General features: G+C 35.9%; 2 protein-coding genes across 2 annotated transcripts in view; one reads left to right on the top strand and one right to left on the bottom strand.

The window, feature by feature from the left end:
- The window catches only part of LOC103606769 (dedicator of cytokinesis protein 7-like), a 76,810-nt gene extending 67,655 nt beyond the window's left edge, over positions 1–9,155 (top strand). The window contains exons 18-19 of the mRNA XM_008591316.1: positions 6,297–6,464; positions 9,016–9,155. Of these exons, the coding sequence (XP_008589538.1) occupies positions 6,297–6,464; positions 9,016–9,058 (211 nt within the window). The 3' untranslated portion in view covers positions 9,059–9,155. The remainder of the gene's footprint in view (positions 1–6,296; positions 6,465–9,015) is intronic.
- A 1,919-nt stretch (positions 9,156–11,074) lies between these two features.
- USP1 (ubiquitin specific peptidase 1) lies at positions 11,075–22,012 on the bottom strand. The gene is made up of 9 exons (XM_008591317.1): positions 21,663–22,012; positions 19,501–19,741; positions 18,061–18,181; positions 17,288–17,392; positions 16,328–16,488; positions 14,429–15,120; positions 13,391–13,561; positions 12,553–12,754; positions 11,075–11,525 (listed from the first exon to the last, which is right to left on the bottom strand). Exons 2-9 carry the CDS (start codon positions 19,668–19,670, stop codon positions 11,075–11,077), a joined length of 2,073 nt encoding a protein of 690 aa, XP_008589539.1. The 5' UTR covers positions 19,671–19,741; positions 21,663–22,012.
- Between the last annotated feature and the right edge of the window lie 2,238 nt (positions 22,013–24,250).

Here is a 24,250-nt window from a genome sequence, read left to right as displayed (position 1 = left end):
CAATGCACCCCTTCAGCTCAGTTCCAGGGGTGTAGTGTATAGCCGTAACTGGGAGGGTAGTTAAAGACCCCAGAGGGAGTATGTGGCTTTGCAGTTTCAGTTCCAGCCTCAGGCGGAGGGGCACTGCTGCAACTGGGAGGGATAGGGGAAGCAGTTCCACCACCATGTAGACCCTTAGGGTAGGGTATAACAGCTGCCTTCAGCTAGGCTTTGGGAAATCAGTTCAATGGCAGCTTAGTCTCTGGGATGAAAGGGTGTAACTAACCCCGTGGGTAAGACACCCTCCAGTAGCAGTTCTAGTTCCAAGATAGTACAGTAGCCATATAAGCCAAAGAGGGTGGGGTACAGTGTCTGCTTCTTTGGGGGAACACAACTCTGTGGACTCCAGGTAGGTCCCTCAGCTGGGCTTAGTGCCTGTGAAGACTGCCATGGTCCTCAGTGGTGAGGATGGTAGGTGTTCCAGGTATGGATGAGGGCTGCCGGGGTCCTCTTGCTTACTTTTTCCCCACAGGGAGAAGTTCCTCCTGGTTTCCTGCTGTTCCTGGTTGGGGCATGGGGTGGTGGAAGCCAGTGTTACTTTCTGTTCTCTGTGTAGCTATCCTGAGTATCTGTGCTCACTAGCATTTCTATTACTCCTCTGATGTGCTCCAGTGCTCTCTTTTAGTTATTTTCATCCAAGTGTAGTTGTTTATTCATTGTGGTGTCCGTCTTTGTGGTAGAGATGAGTGGTAAGGTCTTTTATTTGGCCATCTTGCTCTGTCCACCCACCTTCCTTAACTCTCAGGAGTGCAATCTTAACTCTTTTCTGCACATAGGAAATATTTCTAGGCTAATTCTTGGCACATAATAAATTAGATGCTCAGTAAATATTAAATTTTTAAATAATAGGGAAAATAGTCATTTATCAACTTGATACTTGATTCCTGCTTTGCTAACACTATGATTACAAAAGAGGGAATGATTAATTCAACTTGGCAATGTCAAGGAAAACTCCACACATTTGATAAGGACCTTGGAGAATGAATTTTAGTTTTTCAGGCAGAAAAGAGGGGGAAAGGTATACCAAGTAGAAAATAACATGAGCAAAGTTCAGGACCTGTTCTAAGAAAGGTAAGTAGTGTACAGAAGCTGGGACTGTGGAATCTATAAAGACAAATAGTCAAAAGACTGGGCCTTGTGGACCACCATTAAGTAAATGACTTGTCACCTAATAAAGCAGCATAAGAACCCAGTATTTGACTCCCTATTATGGTTTCCCTTATCAAGTTATGAATTATGGTTTCTCTTATCAAATCATTCATTGAATGGTTTTATCAGAGGCAGAAATAATTTTACTTTATATCAGTTTTTTCATCAGGAAAATGTGATTAATGCTAGCTTGTTTAAATAGTTTGAAATAAAATATCCTTTGTTGGCATTGCAATAGCTATTAGGAATTTCTGTCAATTTCTCCTGCCTAAACATCATAAACAACTAAAAGAAAAACTTCAAAAAGTCTCATTGGAAGTCTGAGCTTTTTAAATATGATTATTAAGCTAGACAGCCTCATAGGATTGGTTTTAGAAACATAGCTGCTAATAAATAGGAGAGATGAACTCTGATAGTAAAAAAAGAAACCTGCTTCCTACATGTAGAATTGACTGATATCTAGCATTAATTTTATTATTTGTGAGGTTTAAAAAAACAAAATAAACCCAGAAGTGTTTGTGACCCAGCTAATCGTGAAACAAATATACTTCTTTATGTCATAGACATTTAGTAATAGACAATCAGATACTTCTTTGTTTGCTATTGTTTTGGAATATTTTGCCATGACTACAATCCTTAACAAACGTCCTCCTCTTTGTATATATTTACTGTAGGGTAATGAATTTCTGTAGTCAACAGGTGTCCTTAAGTGTTAATGTCTGCAGAGAAGCTTTTCTCCTTCTAAATTATAAAAAAGCAAAAAACAAAACAAAAACAACCACATAATATAAACCATAGAAAGGAAGTTATAGCCAGTGCTACATTTTTTATTTTTTATTTTTATGTTACTGTTTATTTTTTGTCAGTATGCATATATATATTACCATAGTTCACTCATACATAAATTTTAAATTCTTATTTTTCAACTAAAGTTAAAATTATTATTCTAATGGTAATATTACTTCCTCAAATTAATGTACTATAATTTTTTGTATTTGTTTGAATGTGGTATAATTTATACCACAATGTACCTTTTTTCTTTAGTGGAATTAAAATTTCCAGCATGAGATTACTGAGCCAAAGTACATGAACATTCTTGTTAGCTTTTAATATGTAGTACATTCCATGAAATTTCTAAGTATTACCAGTGCCAAGAATGAAGTGTAGTATTCTCAATACACCTTGCTTTAAGTAATACCATTTAAATGGGGTGTCTTTTGTTAATCAATTTTATATGGTACTTCAGTTTGCTTTTATTACTAAAAACAATAAACATTTTTCCATATGTTTACTTTTTGTTCGGGGGTTTTGTCTTTTAAAACTAGTTTTTATTAAATCTTGAATAGATTGAACATAATGTTGATAACATTTCCTTTAAAGAATAGGAAGAAAAAAGTCTTGTACTTAGCACCCAGCTTAAGAAATAGAGCACAATCATTACTTGGACATCCCCTCCCCATGGGCCCTCCTCTGATATCATCTTCCTCCTTTCCTTGTTAGGTAACCAGTATTGTGAATTTCATATTTATCATATTCTTTTTTGTCTTTATGGTTTTACCATAAATGAATGCATCCCTAAGTTTTGCATTCTTTACATAAATGAACAGTGTATATATTTCTATTGTGACTTGCTATTTCAGTGTTTGTTAGATATATCTATAATAAGTGTTACTCTAGTTAATTTCTATATATTCTCATTGTATGAATATGCCATGATTTATTCATTCTTCTGTTGATGGATATTTGGTTGTTTTCCGTTTTGGGTTTTTTTGGGGGGGGGTTAGTTACAAAGAGTAGTACTCAAATATTCCTCCACCTGTTTCTGTATGTACATGTACAAGAGATTTTCTAGGGCTTATAACCTAAGAATAGTGTTATTGATTCATAGGTTCATCTTCAACCAGACAATACTAAATTTTTTTCAAAGGGTGTAAGCTAAATTTACATTCCCACCAGTAGTGTTTGAGTTTCTATTACTATATGTCATCACCAATACTTAATATTGTCTAACATTTTAACTTTTACCAATGTGGCGGATGTGAAATGGTATGTAATCATGGATTAAATTTGCATTTCCCTGATTACAAAAGAGGTTGAATATCTGGTCATGTGTTTTTTAGCCATTTCTCTTTCCTCTTTTGTAAAATTACATGATCAAGTCTTTTGCCATTTTTCTACTGGATCTTATTCTTACTGATTTCTAAGAGTATTTATATGGTCTGGATACATAATGCCTTATTTTTAAGTATCACAAATATCTTCTCTGAATTTGGAGGTTATCTTTTTTTTTAATGTAGTTAAATGATTCAGTCTTTTCTTTTATGACTAGTTTCTTGGTTAAGAAAGTGTTTTTTACCTGAGGTCATAGTAGTATTCTATGTTGACTTCTAAAAGTCAGTATAGTCAAGGGTTCAGATCCCTGTACTGGCCAGCTGCCAAATATATATATATATATATAAAGGTATCTCTAAAATTCAAAACAGGTTAAACAAAACGGGGATAATGCAAGAACAAAAAAACTGTTTTAGTTTTAAAAAAATCTGCTTGAGGGCCGGCCCCGTGGCTCACTTGGGAGAGTGTGGCGCTTGTAGTGCCGAGGCCGCGGGTTTGGATCCTATATAGGGATGGCCGGTGCGCTCACTGGCTGAGCATGGTGCTGAGAGGGTTGCAATCCCCTTACTGGTTAGGAAAAAAAAAAAAAATCTGCTTGAGATCGTTTTTGTGTATCATTCAAGTTAAGGACCAACACCACTTATTTAAAAGATTGCCCTTTCTCCACTGCTCTGCAGTGTCATCACTATTGTAAATTAAGTGCCCATGTTTGTTTGCATCTGTTTCTGGGATCTACATTCTCTCACATGGTTCTCTTTATCTCTCCTTGAGCCAGTATCATACTGTCTTACCACAGCTTTATAATAAGCTTTGATATCTGGTAGAGCAATTCCTCCTGCCTTGTTTTGTTCAAGGACTATTTTTGGCCCTTTTCTTTTATATAACTTTTTAAAAAACTTAGAATCGATTTGTCACTCCCTCACCCCAAAAAACAACAAGTAACCTGAATATATAGATCAATTGGAGGAGAATTGACATCTTACAACATCCTTATTGACATCCATCCATGAATGTGGTATATTTCTCCATTTACGTAGATCTTTTAAATGTTTTCTTAATATTATTAAAATTTTCTGTATAGAGATCTTATACATCTTCCTATTTATTCCTTATTATTTATTATTTTTATGCTTTTGTTAATGTGCCTTTTAAAATTATATTTTCTGTTTGCTTGTATACAGAAATGCATTTGACATATATTAATTTTACATAAGACTACCAAACTCACTTGTTAATCCTAATACTTTTTCTGTAGGATCTTTTTCATGTCTTATGCTGATAATTAGGACCTCCACTACTATGTTGAATAGGAATAGTTATAGAAGGCATCATTTTCTTGAGAATAATATGTTTGCTGCAGGTTTTTGTAGATATTTTTAATTAGGTTAAGGAAGTTCCCACCGATTTGTAGTTATACTGAGTTTTTATCATGACAAGTTTTAAAATTTTATCAAATGCTTTTTTCTGCATCTCCTTTAATCTTTCAATGGGATGAGTTACATTTATTGATTTCCTATTTTTAACCCAAACTTTCCTTTATTCCAGGGATAAACAACTTGGTAATAGTGTGTGTGAGACACATTATTAGAACAGTTTTCTATTATTTTGTTAGGGAGTTTTGCAATTATTTTTATGGGTGAGATTGAATTATAATTATAATAATTATAATTTTTTCTTATATAGTTCTTATATAGGTTTTGGTATCCTAGCCTGAAAAATGAGTTGGGAACTCCTCTTGGGAATAGTTCTTTCCCCCACCCTACAGTCTCGAATAGTTTTTTATATACTCTGGAATAATTGTGTTACATTGGGGTTATTTGTCCCTAGGATGTTTAGTAGAATTTGCTTGTTAGTGTGTTTTCTTTGTGAATAGATTTGTGACTTAACTGATTCAATTTATATGATGATTTTAGGATTATTCACATTTTTTCTTAATTGAGTCTAATTTGTTAAATTATATTCATGTAGAAAATTGTAATTTCAGGTTTTGTTTTTTTGTTTTTTGCATTAAATTGTATATAATATGGCTGGCCTTAGTTAGAGCCTGGTGCTGATAACACCAAGGTCAAGGGTTAGGAGGATCCCCTTACCAGCCAGTCATCCAAAAGGAAAAAAAAAATTGCATATAATATCCTCTGTGCCTTTTTCAACTTCTTCTGTATTTGACTTTATGTTACATGTTAAACTTCTAGTAGGGATATTTGGCCTTCTCTCATTTAACCTTGCTAGAGCTTAATCTATATTTTTAGTTTTTTTTTTCTTCTAGTTTTTTAGTTTCTTCAAAGAACCAACTTTCACAATTTTTGATATTCTATTATATTTTTAAATTTAATTATTTTCTTCCTTATACTTTGAGTTTCTTCCAGCTTTTTAAGTTGCTTAACTCTTCAATTTTAGCCTTCTTTTCTAATATAAGCATTTAAGGCTATATATTTTCCCCTAAGCAACACATTAGCTGCATTCCACAAGTATTGATGTATGTATATATAAATATATATTGTTTTTTAATATCCTGCCTTTACTGGGGGTCCAGATATTTTTCTTAAATATTTGAATAAGTTGCATAAAGGATTGTCATCAATATCTATTCATTTAAGAAACATTTCTTTGGACACAGACAAAACACTGTGCCAGATGCCATTGGTGCCACAAGAGTACCATCCCTTAAAGAGCTTCTAGTCTAGGGGTGATGTGGAAAAATGGCTTCAGATTTAACATTAAAAAGTATAATTTTTCAATTTAATGAAAACTGGTGGAAGTACGTGTTGATTAGATTTTAAAGGAACTCAGTTAATAATCTGTTCCCTGCTTTAAACCAAAAACAAGAGGATTGTTTAACATGCAGCTGAAAAAATGAATGTCTTCATGATGGCAAATAATATGATAAAATATATATATAATAAAATAATATATATATCTATAATATTTATATATATGGCACTAAGCCCACAAACTATGCCAGAGGAAAGCGTTTGATAATGTGCCAATTTTCCTAGGTGTGAAGATGCCTTAAGAAAAAATAAGAGCTTAATTGGGCCAGATCAAAAGGAGTATCAAAGGGAACTAGAGAGAAATTATCATCGCCTTAAAGAGGCCCTACAGCCCCTGATAAACAGAAAGATCCCTCAGTTATACAAGGCAGTACTGCCCGTCACCTGCCACAGGTATGCTTATTTTGGAGTTCTTTAGAAAAATGAAATCTGCTTGAATTATTTCATAGTGAATTAGTATAACTTTTCTAATTACATGGTTTCAGATATTGTGTCCTCTAAAACCTAATAAGTTCAACAAGTATAAGCCTTTTATCACCTATGCAGTAATCAGTCTACAAGATAAAAGTCAGTTCTTCCTGCAATTCAAGAATCAAATTGTGTTAAGTGCTCATACTAACCTGGACACCACACATGTCTGGCCTTCTAAAACTGTTCCTTTTAAAATCCTGTCACACATTCTGGTACTTTTGTGGGAGAATTTACTAGAGTGTATCAGGAGCCAGGCATTCATTTCCCTCAGTCATAATAGTAAATAGTATACAGTATATTCTTCTAGATCTGTATTAAATCCCCATTATCAAAAAGGCTTTCATATTTTTCTCCACTTTCTAAGTGTGACAAATTAGAAATGGAAATTATATGGAATTTTCTATAACCAAATCTCAGTTCTACATGAGCAATTTAATCTAATTTTTAGATCTTTCCTCTGTATAATGAGAAGACAGTCCTTACCTTGATGAGGTTGTTGTGGAGATTAAATGATATTACAGATGTAAAGTTCCTAGGACATGGCCTGACATTTTACTTTTTAGCACCTGAATTCTGGAAAGGACACAATAATTATTAAAAGTAAATTGCCCTTTTTGCATTTTGAAACCAAATTTACATACAACTATTGAATTATAGTGGCATTGATATTTTGCCATCTTTTTCTTTGAAATAAAGTTTAAAATTTTATCTATTTTTAATTATCTGATAAATTGATATTTGGAATGCTGTTGAAGTTGCTTCAACAGAATGTGGATGAAAACAGAATGTGGATGCATTAACCACCTAGGAATTGGTACCTGTTCATCAGTGGTCTAATATTTTTGTATCTAGACCTATGAAAAAACTGTTTACTCATTCATTCAAAAAATGTCTACTGACTGCCTGATGTATGTCATGTCCCCCACAAGAAGCGTGTAGATCACCCGAATCTCTTCCACAATCTATAGGAACAGAGGGAGACTAGGGGGCCTCTTTGAGATCCTTTCTCAGCAAAACCAAATCTTGCTTCCACCATCCTATATTGATGTGAGACACCCTAGAAGGTGGTTTCCTCTCAAAATTCCCAAATGGAAACAATATACTAGTCTCCACCAGTCTTATACCCAGAGGTCAGAGGTCCCAGAGGATGAGGATGCTGGGTCCCTGAGAGAAGCAGTTGCCTAATCCCAGTCTCAGTTCCTTCAGAACTGCTTCCTATCCAACTGCTTTCCTTGGAAAGGCTGTATTCCTATCTGAAGGAAACTTCCCCTTACATCATATCCTGAATTTTGCCATCCTCTGTGATCTACTGTAGAGCCAATCTTCCAGACTTTAATTCCTAATATTTGCAGGCAATTTTTTGAAATTTAGAAAAACCCTTTTCTTGATGAACAGTAGTATCTAGCTTTCAAGGAGCTTTGAGATTCAAAGCTGAATATGATGTTTATATCTATCCTCTTCTTTCACGGAGATAATAAGCCTCATGGCTTGACCTAACAGCAGGCAAGGATAAGCAAAAGAAACCAACTTAAGATAAAGGAAAATACATGAAGGGGTATTTCAAGAATATTATCCCCTTCACTCTTAACTTCTTTAGATATAAAATAAAATAAAAATTCCTTAGAATTTGAGTTTTTAATTTTGTTGATTTACAAAATCTAGAATATTTTGAAGTAGGCATATATGTATTAAGATAGTGGTTGTCCAAGTATGATCTAAGACCCATGAGAGGGGAGTCCCTAAACCCTTTCAGGAGGTTCCTAAAGTCAAAACTAACTTCATATTAAACCCAAATATTATTTGCCTTTTTTTACTCATTTTCTTGTGAGGGTACAGTGGAATTTTCCAAAAACTACAAAAGATGTGATGCTCTAAGACTGAATACAGAAGCAGATATGAGAATCTAGGCCTTCTGTTAAGCCAGACATTAGATATGTAAGAGTGCCACCCTTCTAAAATTTCTTGCAAGTTATTTTAATAAACAATGCTATTTACAGTAACATGTACTGGATTATTTTATAAAGTAATTTAAAATTTCCTTAATTTCTAAAGTGGTAAATATCAATATATAACTCACTTAAAAGATTTCTGGGGTCAATCTTTAAGTTCATGAAAGGACCCAAGACAAAGTTTGAGAACCACTTTTTTAAGACTTAAAATTTAATATTTTAACAAAACACCTGCCTTTTGCCATTAGCCCCTAAGTCCATATCTTATAATATCTACAGCACCTATGGGACAAATTAATACACGATCAATGAACTCGGCAATGTTGTTACTATAATACATTTCTAATCTATAGAGGAATCTGTACGCTAGAATATATAAGGCAGAGTATTTAGGATGTAACTTGAAAGTTAGTAAGAACTGGTGGGAAAACTTTGAGATAACTGTGGCAGAAAAAAGCACGTAAAACATTTTAAAGGTATATGCAAAAAATTTCTTATAACTATATCCTCTCATTTTCCCCCAGAGATTCCTTCAGCAGAATGAGCCTTCGCAAAATGGATCTCTAAAGTAAATGCACTTGTTTTATTCATTTGAAAAGAACCATGTATTCAACACTGAGTATGAAAAGAAGATCAATTGAAAAATACAACTTGGGATGTAATTCTGAAAATTATAGCATTATACATCCCTGAAGAATGGAGTGGCCAAAACAATATCAAATGTAGATTTCTAAAGTTTGAGAATCATGGCTATGGTTTTTACTGTTCTGGAACATGCTGTTATCTTTTTTTAAGACATTTCAATGATTCAAAGGTACACTATATATTACCGTTATTTATACCATAGCTAATGTTGTTTACTTTTAAGTTCGTATTTTTTAATTTATATTACCATTTATAGATTAATTCTGGAACCATTTTAAATGTAGTAATGCTTATTTTAAAGGTACTATTAAATATGTGAATGTTTACACTAATTTTACTGAGTGAGACTTAATTTTTTTTTACTGACAAAGGCAAAGAATGACTTGAGTTGATTCAAGAACTAGTTCCAAAATTAGCAAAATGAAAATCCAAATTGACAGTCACTATATGGGCCCAAAGAGCACCAAATTAAATAAACGAATGCGTTAATGCATGAAGATAGATTATGGTAACTGGTTTGTGAATTCTCAAAATTCGTTTTTAAATTATTTTCCATTTAGATACCACAAAAAGGGATTTAGGATTACAGAAGTAACTCATAAAATTTTTGTCTTGATGACTTAAATACTGGGATAGCTAATACCAGTCATAGCTTATCTTTATGACTCATTTTTATTAAACCAATGGTATTAATATGAACCTCATGACTCTCAGCAACTGATTCCTATGTATCAAATTAAATAAGGCAGTCATCAAATTTTAATGATCTAAATCAGTAAGTTACAAATCTGCTTTAAAGCTGTTTTACATCAATATGAAGACACAGAGCTGGAGTTTACTGATGTTTATCTACCAGTTAAATACACCATAGTTACTGATATAGATTTTTACAAAGCACATACGTGTAAAATTAGCTGCTTTAAAATTAACCAATTAATGGGCCGGCCCGGTGGCGCACTGGATAGTGCGCCGCTTGGGAAGCGCGGTGGCGCTCCCGCCCGAGGGTTTGGATCCCACATACGGACCGGTTCCCGCTCACTGGCTGAGCGAGGCACGGGAGCAACACCGAGGGTTGCGATCCCGTTGCCGGTCCCCGGTCCGGTACGGGGGCAACACTGAGGGTTGCAATCCGTTGCCGGACACGGAAAAAGACAAAAAAGACAAAAAAAAAAAAAATTAACCAATTCATTTAAAATTATATGAACAGGTAATGCAGAAAAATTTTTTTGAGAAATAACATTTCAATTATTTGGCAAGTTTTTCCAAAACAATGCATATTAATGATTTCTGGAAGTGTTCTGAGTGTTTTTTTGTGTAGTATTGTAGCTTATAGAATGGCATCATTCATAATCCCCTTCACCTACTGAATAGTTACATGAATCATTAAAGAACAAGTCAGATTTAGAACAGAATACAGTGCTTTCCATCTATACTTGATGTAGAAAACAATTCAAAGATGTCTACTTCTCCTGAGAGCATAGGTGATGGATAATAGTCCTTCCAGCTTAGCTTAATAAAGGTCAATACTATATCAAATTCCTGTTTATCTACACATCAAGTCAAACACTGAATCACAGATTTTTCAGATAAGCCTACATCGTTGGGCCAAATCTGAGCAGTCAGAAGAGCATAACCTCAAAAATCTACTAAAGAAGAGCCAAATGAATAATAAGGCAAGGCAAGTAATCAAGAATGGAAACTCATAAAAACAATAAAAACAAACATACTCTCCCCTCTTCTTTGAGGGGTGGGACAGAGATAGTTATAAGAATATTAAGTAACCCCTAGGTCACTTCTCATTAAGTTATGTTTAGAAAGAGTTTGGGCTGTTTCACATGCATCTAAGTGACAAAATCAAGGACTTTAAAATTTATATGATTTAATTATCATGCAACACCAATTATTTTGACTTGAGTTAGAACAGTCATCCTCCTACTCTTAAAAACATTGGTTATCAGGATTAGATGCTTTGTTGTGTAGCTCATAATCTGCTTTGCTCTTCTGTCCTCCAAGAAGTCCAATAGCTTCTACATTTTTTTTGCTCAAAACTTTACTTGGCTGTGTGTTTCCGACTCTAATCGATACTTCTTCATCGTAATTTTCAACCACATCCCTTGCTTCTTCCTCATTCAATGGTTCTGGCTTACCTATTTCACACATTTGGTCAACCACAAAATTTTCCTTATCTATTTCTAAACTGTTAAGATCAGTAACTTTAACAGAAGCAGTGTAATGCCCACTACTAATGGTAATACCACTATGCATCACAACTGCAAATAATCCATAGCTGTCATTAGTTGGCTTTATACTCCATTCTTCTAGTGACAATTTAAGAGGTGTCAGTAAAGGAGTGTTGATCTTGGAAAGTCCACCGCCATAACAATCAAACCTTTGGAAGAAAAAAAAAAAAGTTTTCCTGTGGTTCCGTTATAAATTCAAAACTTTACACCCAATGTGAAAGAAACCAAGTAAAAAATCTGAATGAACCCTTAATATTTAGTGCTCATACGAATAAACAAAAAAAGCAGAAAAAAACAAGACCCCAATTTTGAATATGTATAATATATACGCAAACAAAAAATACTAAAATAACTGCTAACATTCAGATGTTTCTGTGGCGAATATATCATTTCCCCCCTCATTTCCTTTATTTTCTCTGAAGTGGGAAAATAAATGGCATTTTAAGAATAAACTTAAAACCAAAATCCTTTATATTTTAGTTATTTTAATGTGAAGTCTCTCTGCTAAGATTTGGGAACAAAAATAAACAGTACTGTAGCAAAGAAAAAATCCACTGAAAAAAGAGGACTATATGTCATCTTCTGATATACTAAAGTGTGTGAGCACTACTGGGAAGCCCTCACGGTAATTTCAAAAAAGTCATTAACGTACAAAGTAGTAAAATGTACAATGACATACATGTCAGAAAAAGCCACCAACTATCAAAAATGTAATTAGCATTTTTATGTATATCTTTTTAATAGCTTTTAGACCTTCAAATTCTCAATTATAGAAGAAAATGTCTGAAGCTGTTCAATAGTTTGACTTCCTGGCTTACCTTAAAACTAAAAAAAATTTTGTTTTTCTCCCTTTAAAAAAATTTTTATGTGTACAAAATTTGTTCCTTGCTGTAATCAGTTCTACTAAAACTAAATCCTGCTCCTAGCATCTAAGCAGGAATGAATATGAAAAGATGTACAAAGAAATCATACATAATAGAATATGTATTCATACGAAAAGGATTTAAATGGATGCATTTTTACAGGGAAACTGTTAAGAACAAAACTTTTCTAAGGCAATCATTACAAATCACTTCATTCCAGTACTTATATTCCTACTATCATAATATTTTGAACAAAACTTCTCTTCTATAGCAACTCATCTTCATCATATACCTTTTTTTTTATGATACTCACTCCAAGCCACTAGCAGCAAAGCACTTCAAATGAATAGTTATAACTTCAGGCATTTTGTCAAACAAAAGACTTCGTTCAGCTTCAGTATAATGATGGCAGTTTTCACAGAAATATTTATCTTCTCCTACAATCCTCTCCACTGAAGCAAACTGTGAAATTGCCCATCTCAGGGTCTTCATTTCTGTTTTTGGCTCTGGAGAAACTACAAAAGAGAATCCTTTGACTCAAATAATTATCTCTCAGACATTCAAAAATTAAACCACAAAGTTTCATGTTCAAAATTTGTATTCAATTTCAATCAACTAACACACTCCCAAATAATTAGAATTTTCTACTTTCAGAAAGTATTTTTCCATATTTATATTATATAATTATTCCTCATCCTATATATAATTATATTATATATATTACATTCCATACTTATATAATATTCCATATTATATTTAATAGCCAATTTTCATTATCTGACAGGTAAACCAGTCCCATGATTTCCCATTACATTTCCATACTTTTGGTGGTTTACACTAAACATAACAGTGTCTCAAATATTGTTAAAAATAACCTCAGTAGTTCTCAAAGATTCAAGTCCCCAAACGTTTAAGAAAATTAAAGCATTTCATTTTTCCACTCTCACACAACAATGTACCAAAATAAAGATGCCACAATTTTCCAAATGGTATTAACAAGTAAAGCTTGATAAGCAGAAAGATTATATTAGACCAAGGATACTAAAAGCCAGCTTTTTTTTCTCCATAATTATGCAAACTACTATTAGACTGTATTGTTGAAGAAAACTGTAATTATTCCATGGTCCATACAAGACTCCAATTTTGCTTACTTTCAGAACTCTCTTCTACTTTGGAAAACTCATCTTCTTGTACTGGCACACTGATGTCTTGAAAATCTTCTCTTCTTTCTGTTAAACTTTCACATTCCAAGCAACGAGTCCTTAATACCAGCTGACCTTGAAATAATTTCTCAACAAGCTCAAAGCCAATATGCTCCACACCTAAAATAAAAATAGGAAAATATGTCTATACAGATTAGTCTTCAGTATAGCCCAAATAATCATTTTCCCATCTAAATATGGTATGAATAAAAGCCCCATTTTCATATATCGATAATTTCTCAACAAGCTCAAAGCCAATATGCTCCACACCTAAAATAAAAATAGGAAAATATAAGTCTATACAGATTAGTCTTCAGTATAGCCCAAATAATCATTTTCCCATCTAAATATGGTATGAATAAAAGCCCCATTTTCATATATCATACCATTAAGAGGTACCCTATTTATGAAATGTAAATCAATGTAATGATAGCCTTGAATATTAAAAAAAAAAAGAAGAGTCAGGTGTGTATTAACTCCCTTCCCAAAGACACCCCCTTATAGAATAACCCCAGAATAAGGATGTTATTTTTGGTAAAACCTTTAACCATATCAATAATATTCATTTTCCCTGAGATCTGTATATCTGGACAAGACTAGGAAGAAATCTAGTTCAAGTAAGGCCTAACTAACTTAGTCCTCTACTTAAAAAACTTCACAAAATGTAATTTCCTTCATGAGTTTATGTCAAATACTGCACATATATAAAGAAAAAATGTAGTCTTTCCATTAAAATGTGTTGAACTTCTCTAGTTTATAAACCATAATTAACATTACCTTAATGACATTACATATATATGTAATAGAATATATAAACACACATCTAAGCACAGCACTTTAAAGCACAATTTACATTGTGTTAAATTTCCTTCTTTTAAAACAAAAATTTTAGCCATAGATTATATTGTACATGTATCTAAAAAAACTAAATCCTAATTCTGCAGCTGTTAATGCTCCTACCTATCAAAGTCTAAGAATTATACTCACCTTTGTTTATGGACTTAACTTCATTAACATTTACAGGTTTAACATTATTTCCTGGAGATTCAAATCCACAACCATTAGTTGTCCTATCACTTTCACACTTCCCCAGTTCCTCTTCAAGATCATATTCACTTTCTTTAGATTGACTTTTGGATCCCTGGTTAGTTGTTATTTTTCCCAGACTACAAAATTTAGAAAGAATGCTGGGTTGCTTAGTTGCAGATTTTAACCAATTTATTTTAACTCTTGATTTCTTTTGTGAGGATCTTGCACTCTCATTTTCAGAAACGTACTTGGGGATTATTTTAGGAGGAATCTCTAATGTATCACCCGTAGCTTTTCTTTTTGACCTAGTTTGTCTTTGGTTCTCTTCCCATGACTGGTGTTCCTTGGATACTTTAACTTTTTTCTTCATGTTACCAAATTCAGTGTCACTTTTTCTTTTCCCATTTCCTTTTGGTAGTTTTTCTTCATAGTCTTCAGAATGCCTCATATTGTCAATCTCCATGATGTTAATAACACTCATTTCTTCTTTCTGGTGAGGATATTCTTCTACCTTAGTAGATAATTCTGCCACATTTTTTATTTCTTCGTTTTTTAGGAGCTGGCATGTTTCTTGAATGTTTCCCAAAATACACTGTAATACTTCCTGTGCATCATGCTGTAGATATCCTTCATACATAGGGTTGAGTTCCCTACAAATAAAAATTTCCATTTCATCTATTCTAGTTTTGAAGATATAGTACATAAAAGAAAAATCTTTCTATACAGAAATGAATTTATTTACAGGGACATCATAAATTAGTTCATTTTAAAAATCCAGACATTTATACAGGTACTAATTTAAAAGTTCTTACCTTTAACTAAAAGCAAAAACAAATTTTATCCTATTTCTATTATCTCAATACTTTGATCCTCCTCTAAATATATTAATAATGGCTAATACTTAACATGTTTACCATATACCACGTTTTATTCAAAATGCTTTTTATATTATATGCATATATAATCCTCATATGGAAAATAAGTCACAGAGAGCATAAGCAACTTGCCAAAGGTCACAGATCTCATTAGGATGCAAAGCCAGGATTCAACCTGCTCTTGGCCACCATGCTACAATCCCTCTTTACAAAGGTATAACAATATATTGCACCTAGGTCTATGTATAAACAAAATTAAATGGATTTTTTTTAAAGACTTACCCTATTAGTATAATTTTCTTAAATAAGGCTGTTTTATATACAGAATAAAGTTTGATTTTTTTTAAGACAATAACACAAAGCAATCTAATCCAATTATAGTTCTCTTCTAAGCACATATAACAAAAATAGAAGACTTGAGAATTTACAGTTCTTACACAAATATAGTTGTACAGTTGCTAGTATGAAATCCTTAGGACCACATATGTTTGGGAATTCAAAAATTTTCAGACTCAGAAAAATGGTATGGCACATAAGCAAAATATGTATCACCAACATGATATGGGGCAGTACCCTAGAATTAAACACATTACTATTTCTACAGAAAAAATGTATGCATATTCACATTAGAGATAAAAGTGAGTAAAGACTATAAATAGTTTCATACAAATTCAGATCTAATGAATTTAGTACCAAATTTATAAAAAAAAAAAAAGTCCTGTTTTCCAAGTTTCTGGGCTATAAAGGACTGTGGATTAGAGTTTTTCTAAATAGTTTCATACAAATTCAGATCTAATGAATTTAGTACCAAATTTATAAAAAAAAAAAAGTCCTGTTTTCCGAGTTTCTGGGATATAAAGGACTGTGGATTAGAGTTTTTCTTTTCCTTGCCCTTTATTCCTGTTTGTTCACATATCACTATCCTCCAAAGATAGAAACAAGTAGCTAAACTGAAATTATAAAATTATATTATAGGGTATACCTGAGTGTGTTAAGCAGTCGCCTTGGCTGAGTAGCAAGTTCATCAGTATATTTCTCTGGATTTAAAAGAAAACTAGCCTGAAGCTGTTCAACTGAAATGATTAAGGACTGTAAACTGCATATCAGTTCAAAACTTGCCAAAGAATCTTCTTTGCAATTTCCCTGTCAAGAAACACATAAACCAATATTTCATTTATGAACAAATTAAATACCTTCCCCCTTCTTGTCTTAGTCTCACTAAATACTAGGTTTTCTAAGTTTAATTTCCTTATAGCATTAATTTTATGGGATATACAAATAAACTTTTTTTTTTAATTTTAAGAAGATTTTTTTTTAGTTACTTTTAAGTCAATTTGAAAATGGAATGGATTGGGGTCGGCCCATGGCTCACTTGGGAGAGTGTGGTGCTAACACCAAGGCCAATGGTTCGGATCCTTATATAGGGATGGCTGGTGGGCTCACTTTGGGAGGGCGTGGTGCTGACAACACCAGGTCAAGGGTTAAGATCCCCTTACCGGTCATCTTTTTTTTAAAAAAAGAAAATGGATAAATAATAGTGGGACATGGGTATGACAAAAGTCTGGTAAACAATAAATTGGAGTACTAGAGAAAACATTCTGTAAAAGGGGATAATGTAGTTAGCTACCATGCAAGAATGAAAAATAATTGCCTTTCTAACAATATAAAGTACTGAGAAATTTAATTCTGTTATAGTTAACAGAGAAATACTAATGTTATCTCCTCCTCCCAAATCCTCTTGTGTACCTATTACTTTTTCATCTTTTTCTTTTTTTTTTTTGGCAGCTAGCCAGTACAGGGATCCAAACTTAACCTTAGTGTTGTCAGCACCATGATCTATCAACTGAGCTAACCAACTAACCCCCTACTTCTAAGCAAATGATTTCCCCCCATTTAATTTACTTTGGGGTGGGGGCTATTTTCTGTTCTTTCATTTTTTTACCTTATCTTTTTGACTGGCTTCATCCTTTAGAGCTTCTTTCTTCTTTGATATAATATTAAATAAGTGCTTCACTCCAGATTTAAAACCGGGACAAAAATATAATACCTATAAAAAGTGAGACTGTCTAAATGTTTACTGAAAAAACAACAATGTACCTAAAATCATTAAAATACTACCATGCTTTTTGTCAAGCACTTTTAATATACATTACCTAAAATTCTGAGATTAACTTTTATGTCAAAACCTGTCCTCTGCCTCACCTCATTGGTAGTAGCCCACTGTCTCCTCATTGGCACAAAGCACTGAGCCTGGGCGGATATTGCAAAGACTTAAGGTTACAAACGGCACACAACATAACATCAATATAGTTCCAAGGTGTAAGATACATACCACCAAGAATCAGGCAGAGAAATTTAAGGTCTGGAATCTTCCATTTAACCAAGATCTACTGAATTTTGCTATTTCACCTTTATTTAACATATCATTTTCTCTTATCCCAAAGGAAGTTTAGTACTGTTCAACCTAGAATTATTACGAGGGTACTTCGAAAAGTTTGTGTAAAAATAGAAAAGATAATACAAATCTTTCCATGAACTTTTTGAAGACTCCTCATATTATTATTTTAGCCCTCTCAGGTTTATTTACAATCAAAGGCAAAATCAGTATGGACAATTAAAGTCTTCCAATAACCTGAAATGCTCAGAAACATTGAATGTTATACATCATTCTTTGCCTACTACAAGTTTTATTATATAGCAAAATCGTCAATTTACCTGAAGTATACTATTAAGATAACAAGTATTGCCGAGATTATTCAGTCCCACAAATGGTAACAAGTTTTCTCTCTTCTCACAGTTTATAGGTGAGGACTGTGCTGCGGGAACAACTTGATCACTATTAAGTATAGAGGGGAGAAAGGTATAATAAAGTAGTATCTTAAAGAAACAAAGTGGAAATATTACTTCCTTAGATTTAGTCTTTTCCCCAAAATTGTATAATCTTAAAAGTATATGGATTTTACTCAGATAACATTTTAAGAGAAGTGTACAGGCTCAAAAACTGCAATATACCCAGAATAAAAGTTTTAAAAGCATTTAAAAATGTTATCACACTCAATAAGCCTCAAAATAATTCCCTTACGAGGATGCTAATCCCATTTTACAGAGTAGAAAATTGAGGAACTGGTACTATGATTTGTTTAGCTTACTGTGACATCTTAAACAAGTAGTTTAACTCTGAATAGAAACCTGGAAATAACTTGACTACAACAGTACTTGGAAGAGGGTGCCCTAAGTAAAAATTCTGTTAATAAAGATTGAGTCCTCGAGTCTATGAAGAGAATTATATAGCTATAAAATCTATGAAGAGACTTATACAGCTATCCCTCACTTAAAAATAAATGTTCACGTTTATCATTCTTTTACTTCACTTTAACAGGTAGGTCCTTCCAGTATTTTTATTTATTTTACAGCCTCTAGCTATTACTACTCTAGCACCTCAAAGTATTTATAAGCATGAATGCTGATACACAAAAGGTTCACACAATCTCAACTGATTATTGGTAGATATTAGGAAATTGTATGTGGGACCAAATCCACTTTAGTCACCCAGTAGAGAGCCTATTTGTTGACTAGGAAGCTAGTGTAGACTCCAGCTATAACAGCTATTGGTAGAATAAAGCATTCCATTTTGTTATAACTTATTTTCAGTCACTAAAGAATTTATTCGCATCGAAAGCATTTCTTATTTTTAAGTTTATCTAAAATATAATTTGCAATTGTATACCTCCAACCAGTATGACTACATACCTACACAAGACTACAGGAGTTTAAGTACCTCAGATAACCATCAAGTCTTCTGAACCAAAAAAAAAGAGTTCTTTACCCTTACACAAATGTGTTGCACTACAAATAATCAAGTTTAAACTCTGAAAGATAATTTTAGTCAATAAATATTTCTCCAAGTTAGTCTAAATGGCTGAACACAATGTTAATGAGTTAATATTACGAATGGGATCCCTTGGGGAACCACCAGATTTGCTCTGTTCCTACTATAAACTGCTAGACTTGTTTCAATAAAAGTACACTTTAGTGTACTTTTCTTTGCTTCTATGGACTATAAGGTCAGACTAGAGATATCAACCTAAGTTCACTGTTTCGTCATTGATGCAGAATTTTAAAAGCACAGAAATATACATAAAATAAGATACATACATTTCAGATCCTCTATATTCAGAAGATTTTTCTTCATTTTCTTGAGAATCTGTGAAATCCAAGGCTCTCTTAGTTTCCTTTTTCTGAAAAAACTTCAAAGAAAGTCTGTTTTTCTTTGATGGACTACTTCTTGAAAGTCCATTACTTTCACTAGGTATAACACCAGGCATTTTCTTTTCAAATCCCAAGGAGCTGACAAGAATTTATTCATAGAGAGAAGCTGTAATCACCATAATTATGTCTGTTGTTCACAGAGAAAGGGTTTCGTTAGTTTTCAGTTATCAGTTGTAGGCAACAAAATCATAAATTTTGAAAACAAATTTACCAAAGAATGGTAAAAATTAGAACTTCATATTTGAATACCTAATACCTGGCAGCTTGCCACATTGTCTTTCCTAAAGAACAAAAAAATATAAGATACTAAAGTTTTATCAGCCTGCTATGGATTAAGGACCACAACACAGAATACCCCATTTAGTGGACCTACAGTAAAGTAGTAGTATTGACTTAGCAACTACCATTTCTAATTTTAAAATACAAAGTAGGAAACAGATGAATGGAAAATCAAAGTAGTGCCGGACATTAATGAGTCCTCCCTCCTAAGGCTCTTTCTAGTTATTAATACAAATATATAAAATAAAATCTCTACAAAGCTTAAAGTATAATTTGTATACAAGAAAAGGCATAGATCTAGTGTCCAGTTACACCTAAAAAACCTGAGTGAAGGACAAAAACACGTACAAAGCTGGGATAGTGGTATAAAAAACTGCAAAACCACGATATTCTACTAGTTTTCCAAACTTCTTTTAAACTATAGATTAAAAAAAATACTGCTTTGAGTAGGTAAAAAGATAATCTGGTTTGCCTTTTGCAACCTTTCTACCCAGTTTTACAGTAAAACTTTCAGATGAAAAAATACAGTATTTGTGATAATTACTTTATACATCAGTCCTATTTTTCATTAGGACATCTGGGGGAAAATTATCTGACTGAAATATTAAAATTACTTAAGAGCCCAAAACCTCAGCAGGGAGTTTCAAATACAGATACAGAGTAGTAAAATGAACTACACAAAATTCACTCAAATTGGAGTTCACAATACTGAATTCGGCGGTGACACCATTTTTGAGACTCAATACAGAAAGAAACTTGACCAATCTCCCCATTCTGTCTTCAACTCGATTTATTCTCATGGTCACAATACTTCTAATGAAATGCTACCTTATGAATGATAAACCAGTCTGCGCTAAGGAGCATTAATGATAGAAACTGGATTCTCTAAATAACAGAGTAACCGGACTTAATTGAAAAAAAAAAAAAAATGCTCAAGTAGCTGAAACATGGGATCGTCATCTTAATCAATAAACCAAACCTCCTGGCCCCCTTAAAGCAACGATCTAACATTTGACACTGTCGAGAATAGGACATTTTACCAGGTGCCACATCTTATGCTGTATCATTTCTTGCTCCCAGCCTTCCTTATAACTGGGGGGTTGTTACATCAAAAATGTTTATCCTATCGCTACAAATCAAGTTTCTCAAAAAACACAATGAATCGAATATGAAATGTCTCTAAACAAATGACAGCATGAACACTCAGTCCCATTAGTCTCAAATTCTTTCCTTTATAAGATGACACGACTCAATTCCTATTTTTCAAAAAAAAAAAAAAAAAACGTGAAGCAACATCTCCAAAGGCTTAAGACACGTGGCGTTCTAAATACTTCTGGGAAAACTATAAGTGAAAGAAAATGCGCGGCAAAATTTCGCAATTACCGACACGGGACAACGTGGGTGAAAACATTTTTTCTGCTCCCTACCCTGCACCACTCTAGGGGACGCAAAGCAAGCTGAGAAGCTGAGCTGGGACTGGGTTGCCAGGCACGGCGGGAGGCTGGCCAGCGGCGTCTTTGGCCCGCACCCCGCTCCCGGCCCCTCGCCCGTGGAGTTGGCCTATTTACGCCGAGCCCGCACCTGCCTTCTCGAGTCTCCAGCGGCGGCAGGAGGGGGCGCCCCGCCCAGGACACGGAGGGCTCGGCTGGTGGCTCGGCAAGGTGCAGGGCCCAAATGGCCCTGGGATCTTCGCGGCAGCCCAACTCGGGCGCCGGCCGAACTTGCCTCCGCGCCAGGGCACCGGCCCCTCCTCCCCAGGCCCTCCTTACCTGGTGGTCATGGCCCTAAGCGAGGTCTGCGGCGGTGACGCCCGCGAGTCCAACCGGGACTAGTGTGGGTGCTACAGGTGAGTCCCTGCCCGGAGCCCGCCAGGTCCCCGACCCGAGGAAAAGCTTCCCGAATCGCGCTTCCCGCGGGGGAGTGACCATCCGCTCCCAGGAGCGGGAACCCGGGCCGCCAATCGGTCCTGCCTTGAGCCGGCCCCAACTACATTCCCGGAGCGGCGCCCGCCCGCGCCCGCCCCGGGATGGCCAGGAGCGCAACCAGCAGTGGTCCCGCTCGCAGAGCGTCTGAACCGCTAGGGTCGTCCCCACTCCTCCACGGAGGGGAACTTGGCGCGTTTTCCTTAGTTTCAGGACCCCCGTGTTTTAGCCTCCGCCCGCGCCAGCGCTGCGATTGGAGGTGGCGTCCTTTGAAAATGCCGGTTCTGATCTCCACGCTGCGGACACGCGAAAGGCAAGAGCCGCCTCGCGACCGCCACTCGGCCCCGGCGCGCACGAGCTCTGGAACCAGCCGGAACGGTAGTTTCCCCAAGACCCTAACGGGTTCTGCGGTTTCAAAAAGCGCAGGCACTGTCACGGGCAGCTCCCGCGGGTCCTCGCTGAGGGCGCGCGCCGGGCGCTAGAGGCCTGGCTGGCCCCTTTTTTTTTTTTTTTTTTTCTTTTTTCTTTTTTTTTTTTAACCATTCGTGCGCACGGGTTGATGGAAAGACGTACGGGTCGGCAGACAGGACAGTGAGGAGCTAAGGACGAGCCCCTTCCAGGAGAAGGAGCCGGGTGCTCAAATCTACCAATCCATGAAGGCCATCCCCCAAACCTCGCCCCCGCTACCCAGGAGGAGCCAATCAGAAGTACCTAGACAAAAGCCAATTGGGTGGGCGGGAGACGGAAGTCCAGCCACTACCAAAACAGAAGAAGGGGCCCTCCAGCCAATAATTGTTGGACATACGGAGTGTTCCTCAAGAGCGGTTCCCCTCCTTCCGCTCTCATTGGTGCTCGAGGGCGCGCCTCGGCAGCCGACTGTTAAATTCCTGCTTGGCGTTTTGTTAATCCTCGACGGGGACGCCGGGGTGCGGTTTCCGGAGCTAGGCCCTCACGGCAAGCCCCGCCTCTCTTTCTTGCGTACACAATAGGGCGGGGTTGCCGCGGAAACTAGTTTCGGAAAATGGCGGATGGGTTTGCGTGGGTTCTGCGCCTGGGCTCTCTGTTCGCAGTCACGGCCCCGATCCCAGCGCCATCCATTAAAAACGAGTGCTGCCATGGGTAACAATAAATTCTCAGGCGAACACTGTGGAGCTGAGGCTCTTTCCTCAGCTCCTCCACGCATTTTTCCCGTTTACCCTTCCCTCTCTCAGCCGCACAAGGAGCATCTTAGGCCCACTTCTGGCTGCGGGAGCTTGCAAGGATTCCGGCGCGAGCTCCTTCTAAAGGGCTGAAAAGCGGCAAGGCAAGCCGCATCTGGCTTTTGCCTCCTTTTTGTGTGTGCTTACTTTTGTGCGGTGACTTCACAACGCAAGTGCTGCAGTTCAGCGTTATAAACACAGTCCAAATCCAAGTCCAACTTTTTAAGGTGCCTACTATGTGGCAGGCATTTTTCAAGGTGCTACGGATACAGCGTGAATGAAATAACGTTCCCTGCTCTAGAGGAGCTTTACTTTCTGGAGAGGGAGACAAGTTAAACTAAAATGATACGAAATAATATAAGTGAAAGGGAAAGGAGATAAAGAGTGAACAGCTGAAAGTGGGTATTAAGCAATTGAAAGTCAGGTGCGAAAGCCAGAGCACCTCTTTGCTGCACACAAAGAAGCTCACATCTGCAGGCAAGGGTGGAGAAAGCTGAGCACCAAGACCAGAACTTTAGAGTGACTGGACTTAAAAGATGGTTAAATGCCCCAAATAGCAGGTCTTTTACACCAAAGTCAGGGCCATGGTTGAGAAAACCTAGCACACTGACACAGGGAGGGGACATCTGGGTGTGTTCCTGAACATTTTTATTTCCCAGGCTCCTCTGGTCTGCAGTGTGGCTTGCTCGTCCCTACTCAGAGCTATCACTTTCCCATGCTAGAAGACATTGCAGAGACTTCTACTCAGAGGCAACATGTTCTCCCCTCCCCCAACACCCCTACTTCCTACCAAGACTTCTGGCCCGTAAGCTTATAATTAGGATTAAGTTATAGCGTAAAGTAGTTGGGAAGGTACAGTGCCTGATAATGGAGGTAAAGGATTCTTCCTCAAAGATGCAATACCAAGCCAGCATGTGCCATTAGGGGCTTGGGGAGTATGCATAGGACTGGATTCAGAGGATGCTTGATCAGGGTGCCAGAACATAAAATTGGATAGGAAAAATAATATTGAATTGGGAGCATTATCTCCAAATACAGGATTTAACATCCCAGCAAGGACTCCCATGAGATGTGAACTTGCTACTACAATGGCTCCTAAAAATATAGAAAAAACAATGACTATCACTGAATGAAACCGAAATGCCAGAACTACTAGGGCGGCAGGTGGGATGAGAAGGGATTAAAAGTCTCAAGGAAGTGGGTAGCTAGAATGGCTATGTTACATACAGCTGCAAA

Source organism: Galeopterus variegatus, unplaced genomic scaffold (assembly GCF_000696425.1).
Source record: "Galeopterus variegatus unplaced genomic scaffold, G_variegatus-3.0.2 Scaffold6831, whole genome shotgun sequence".
NCBI lineage: Eukaryota > Metazoa > Chordata > Mammalia > Dermoptera > Cynocephalidae > Galeopterus > Galeopterus variegatus.
This window is presented reverse-complemented; position numbering and strand designations above follow the sequence as displayed.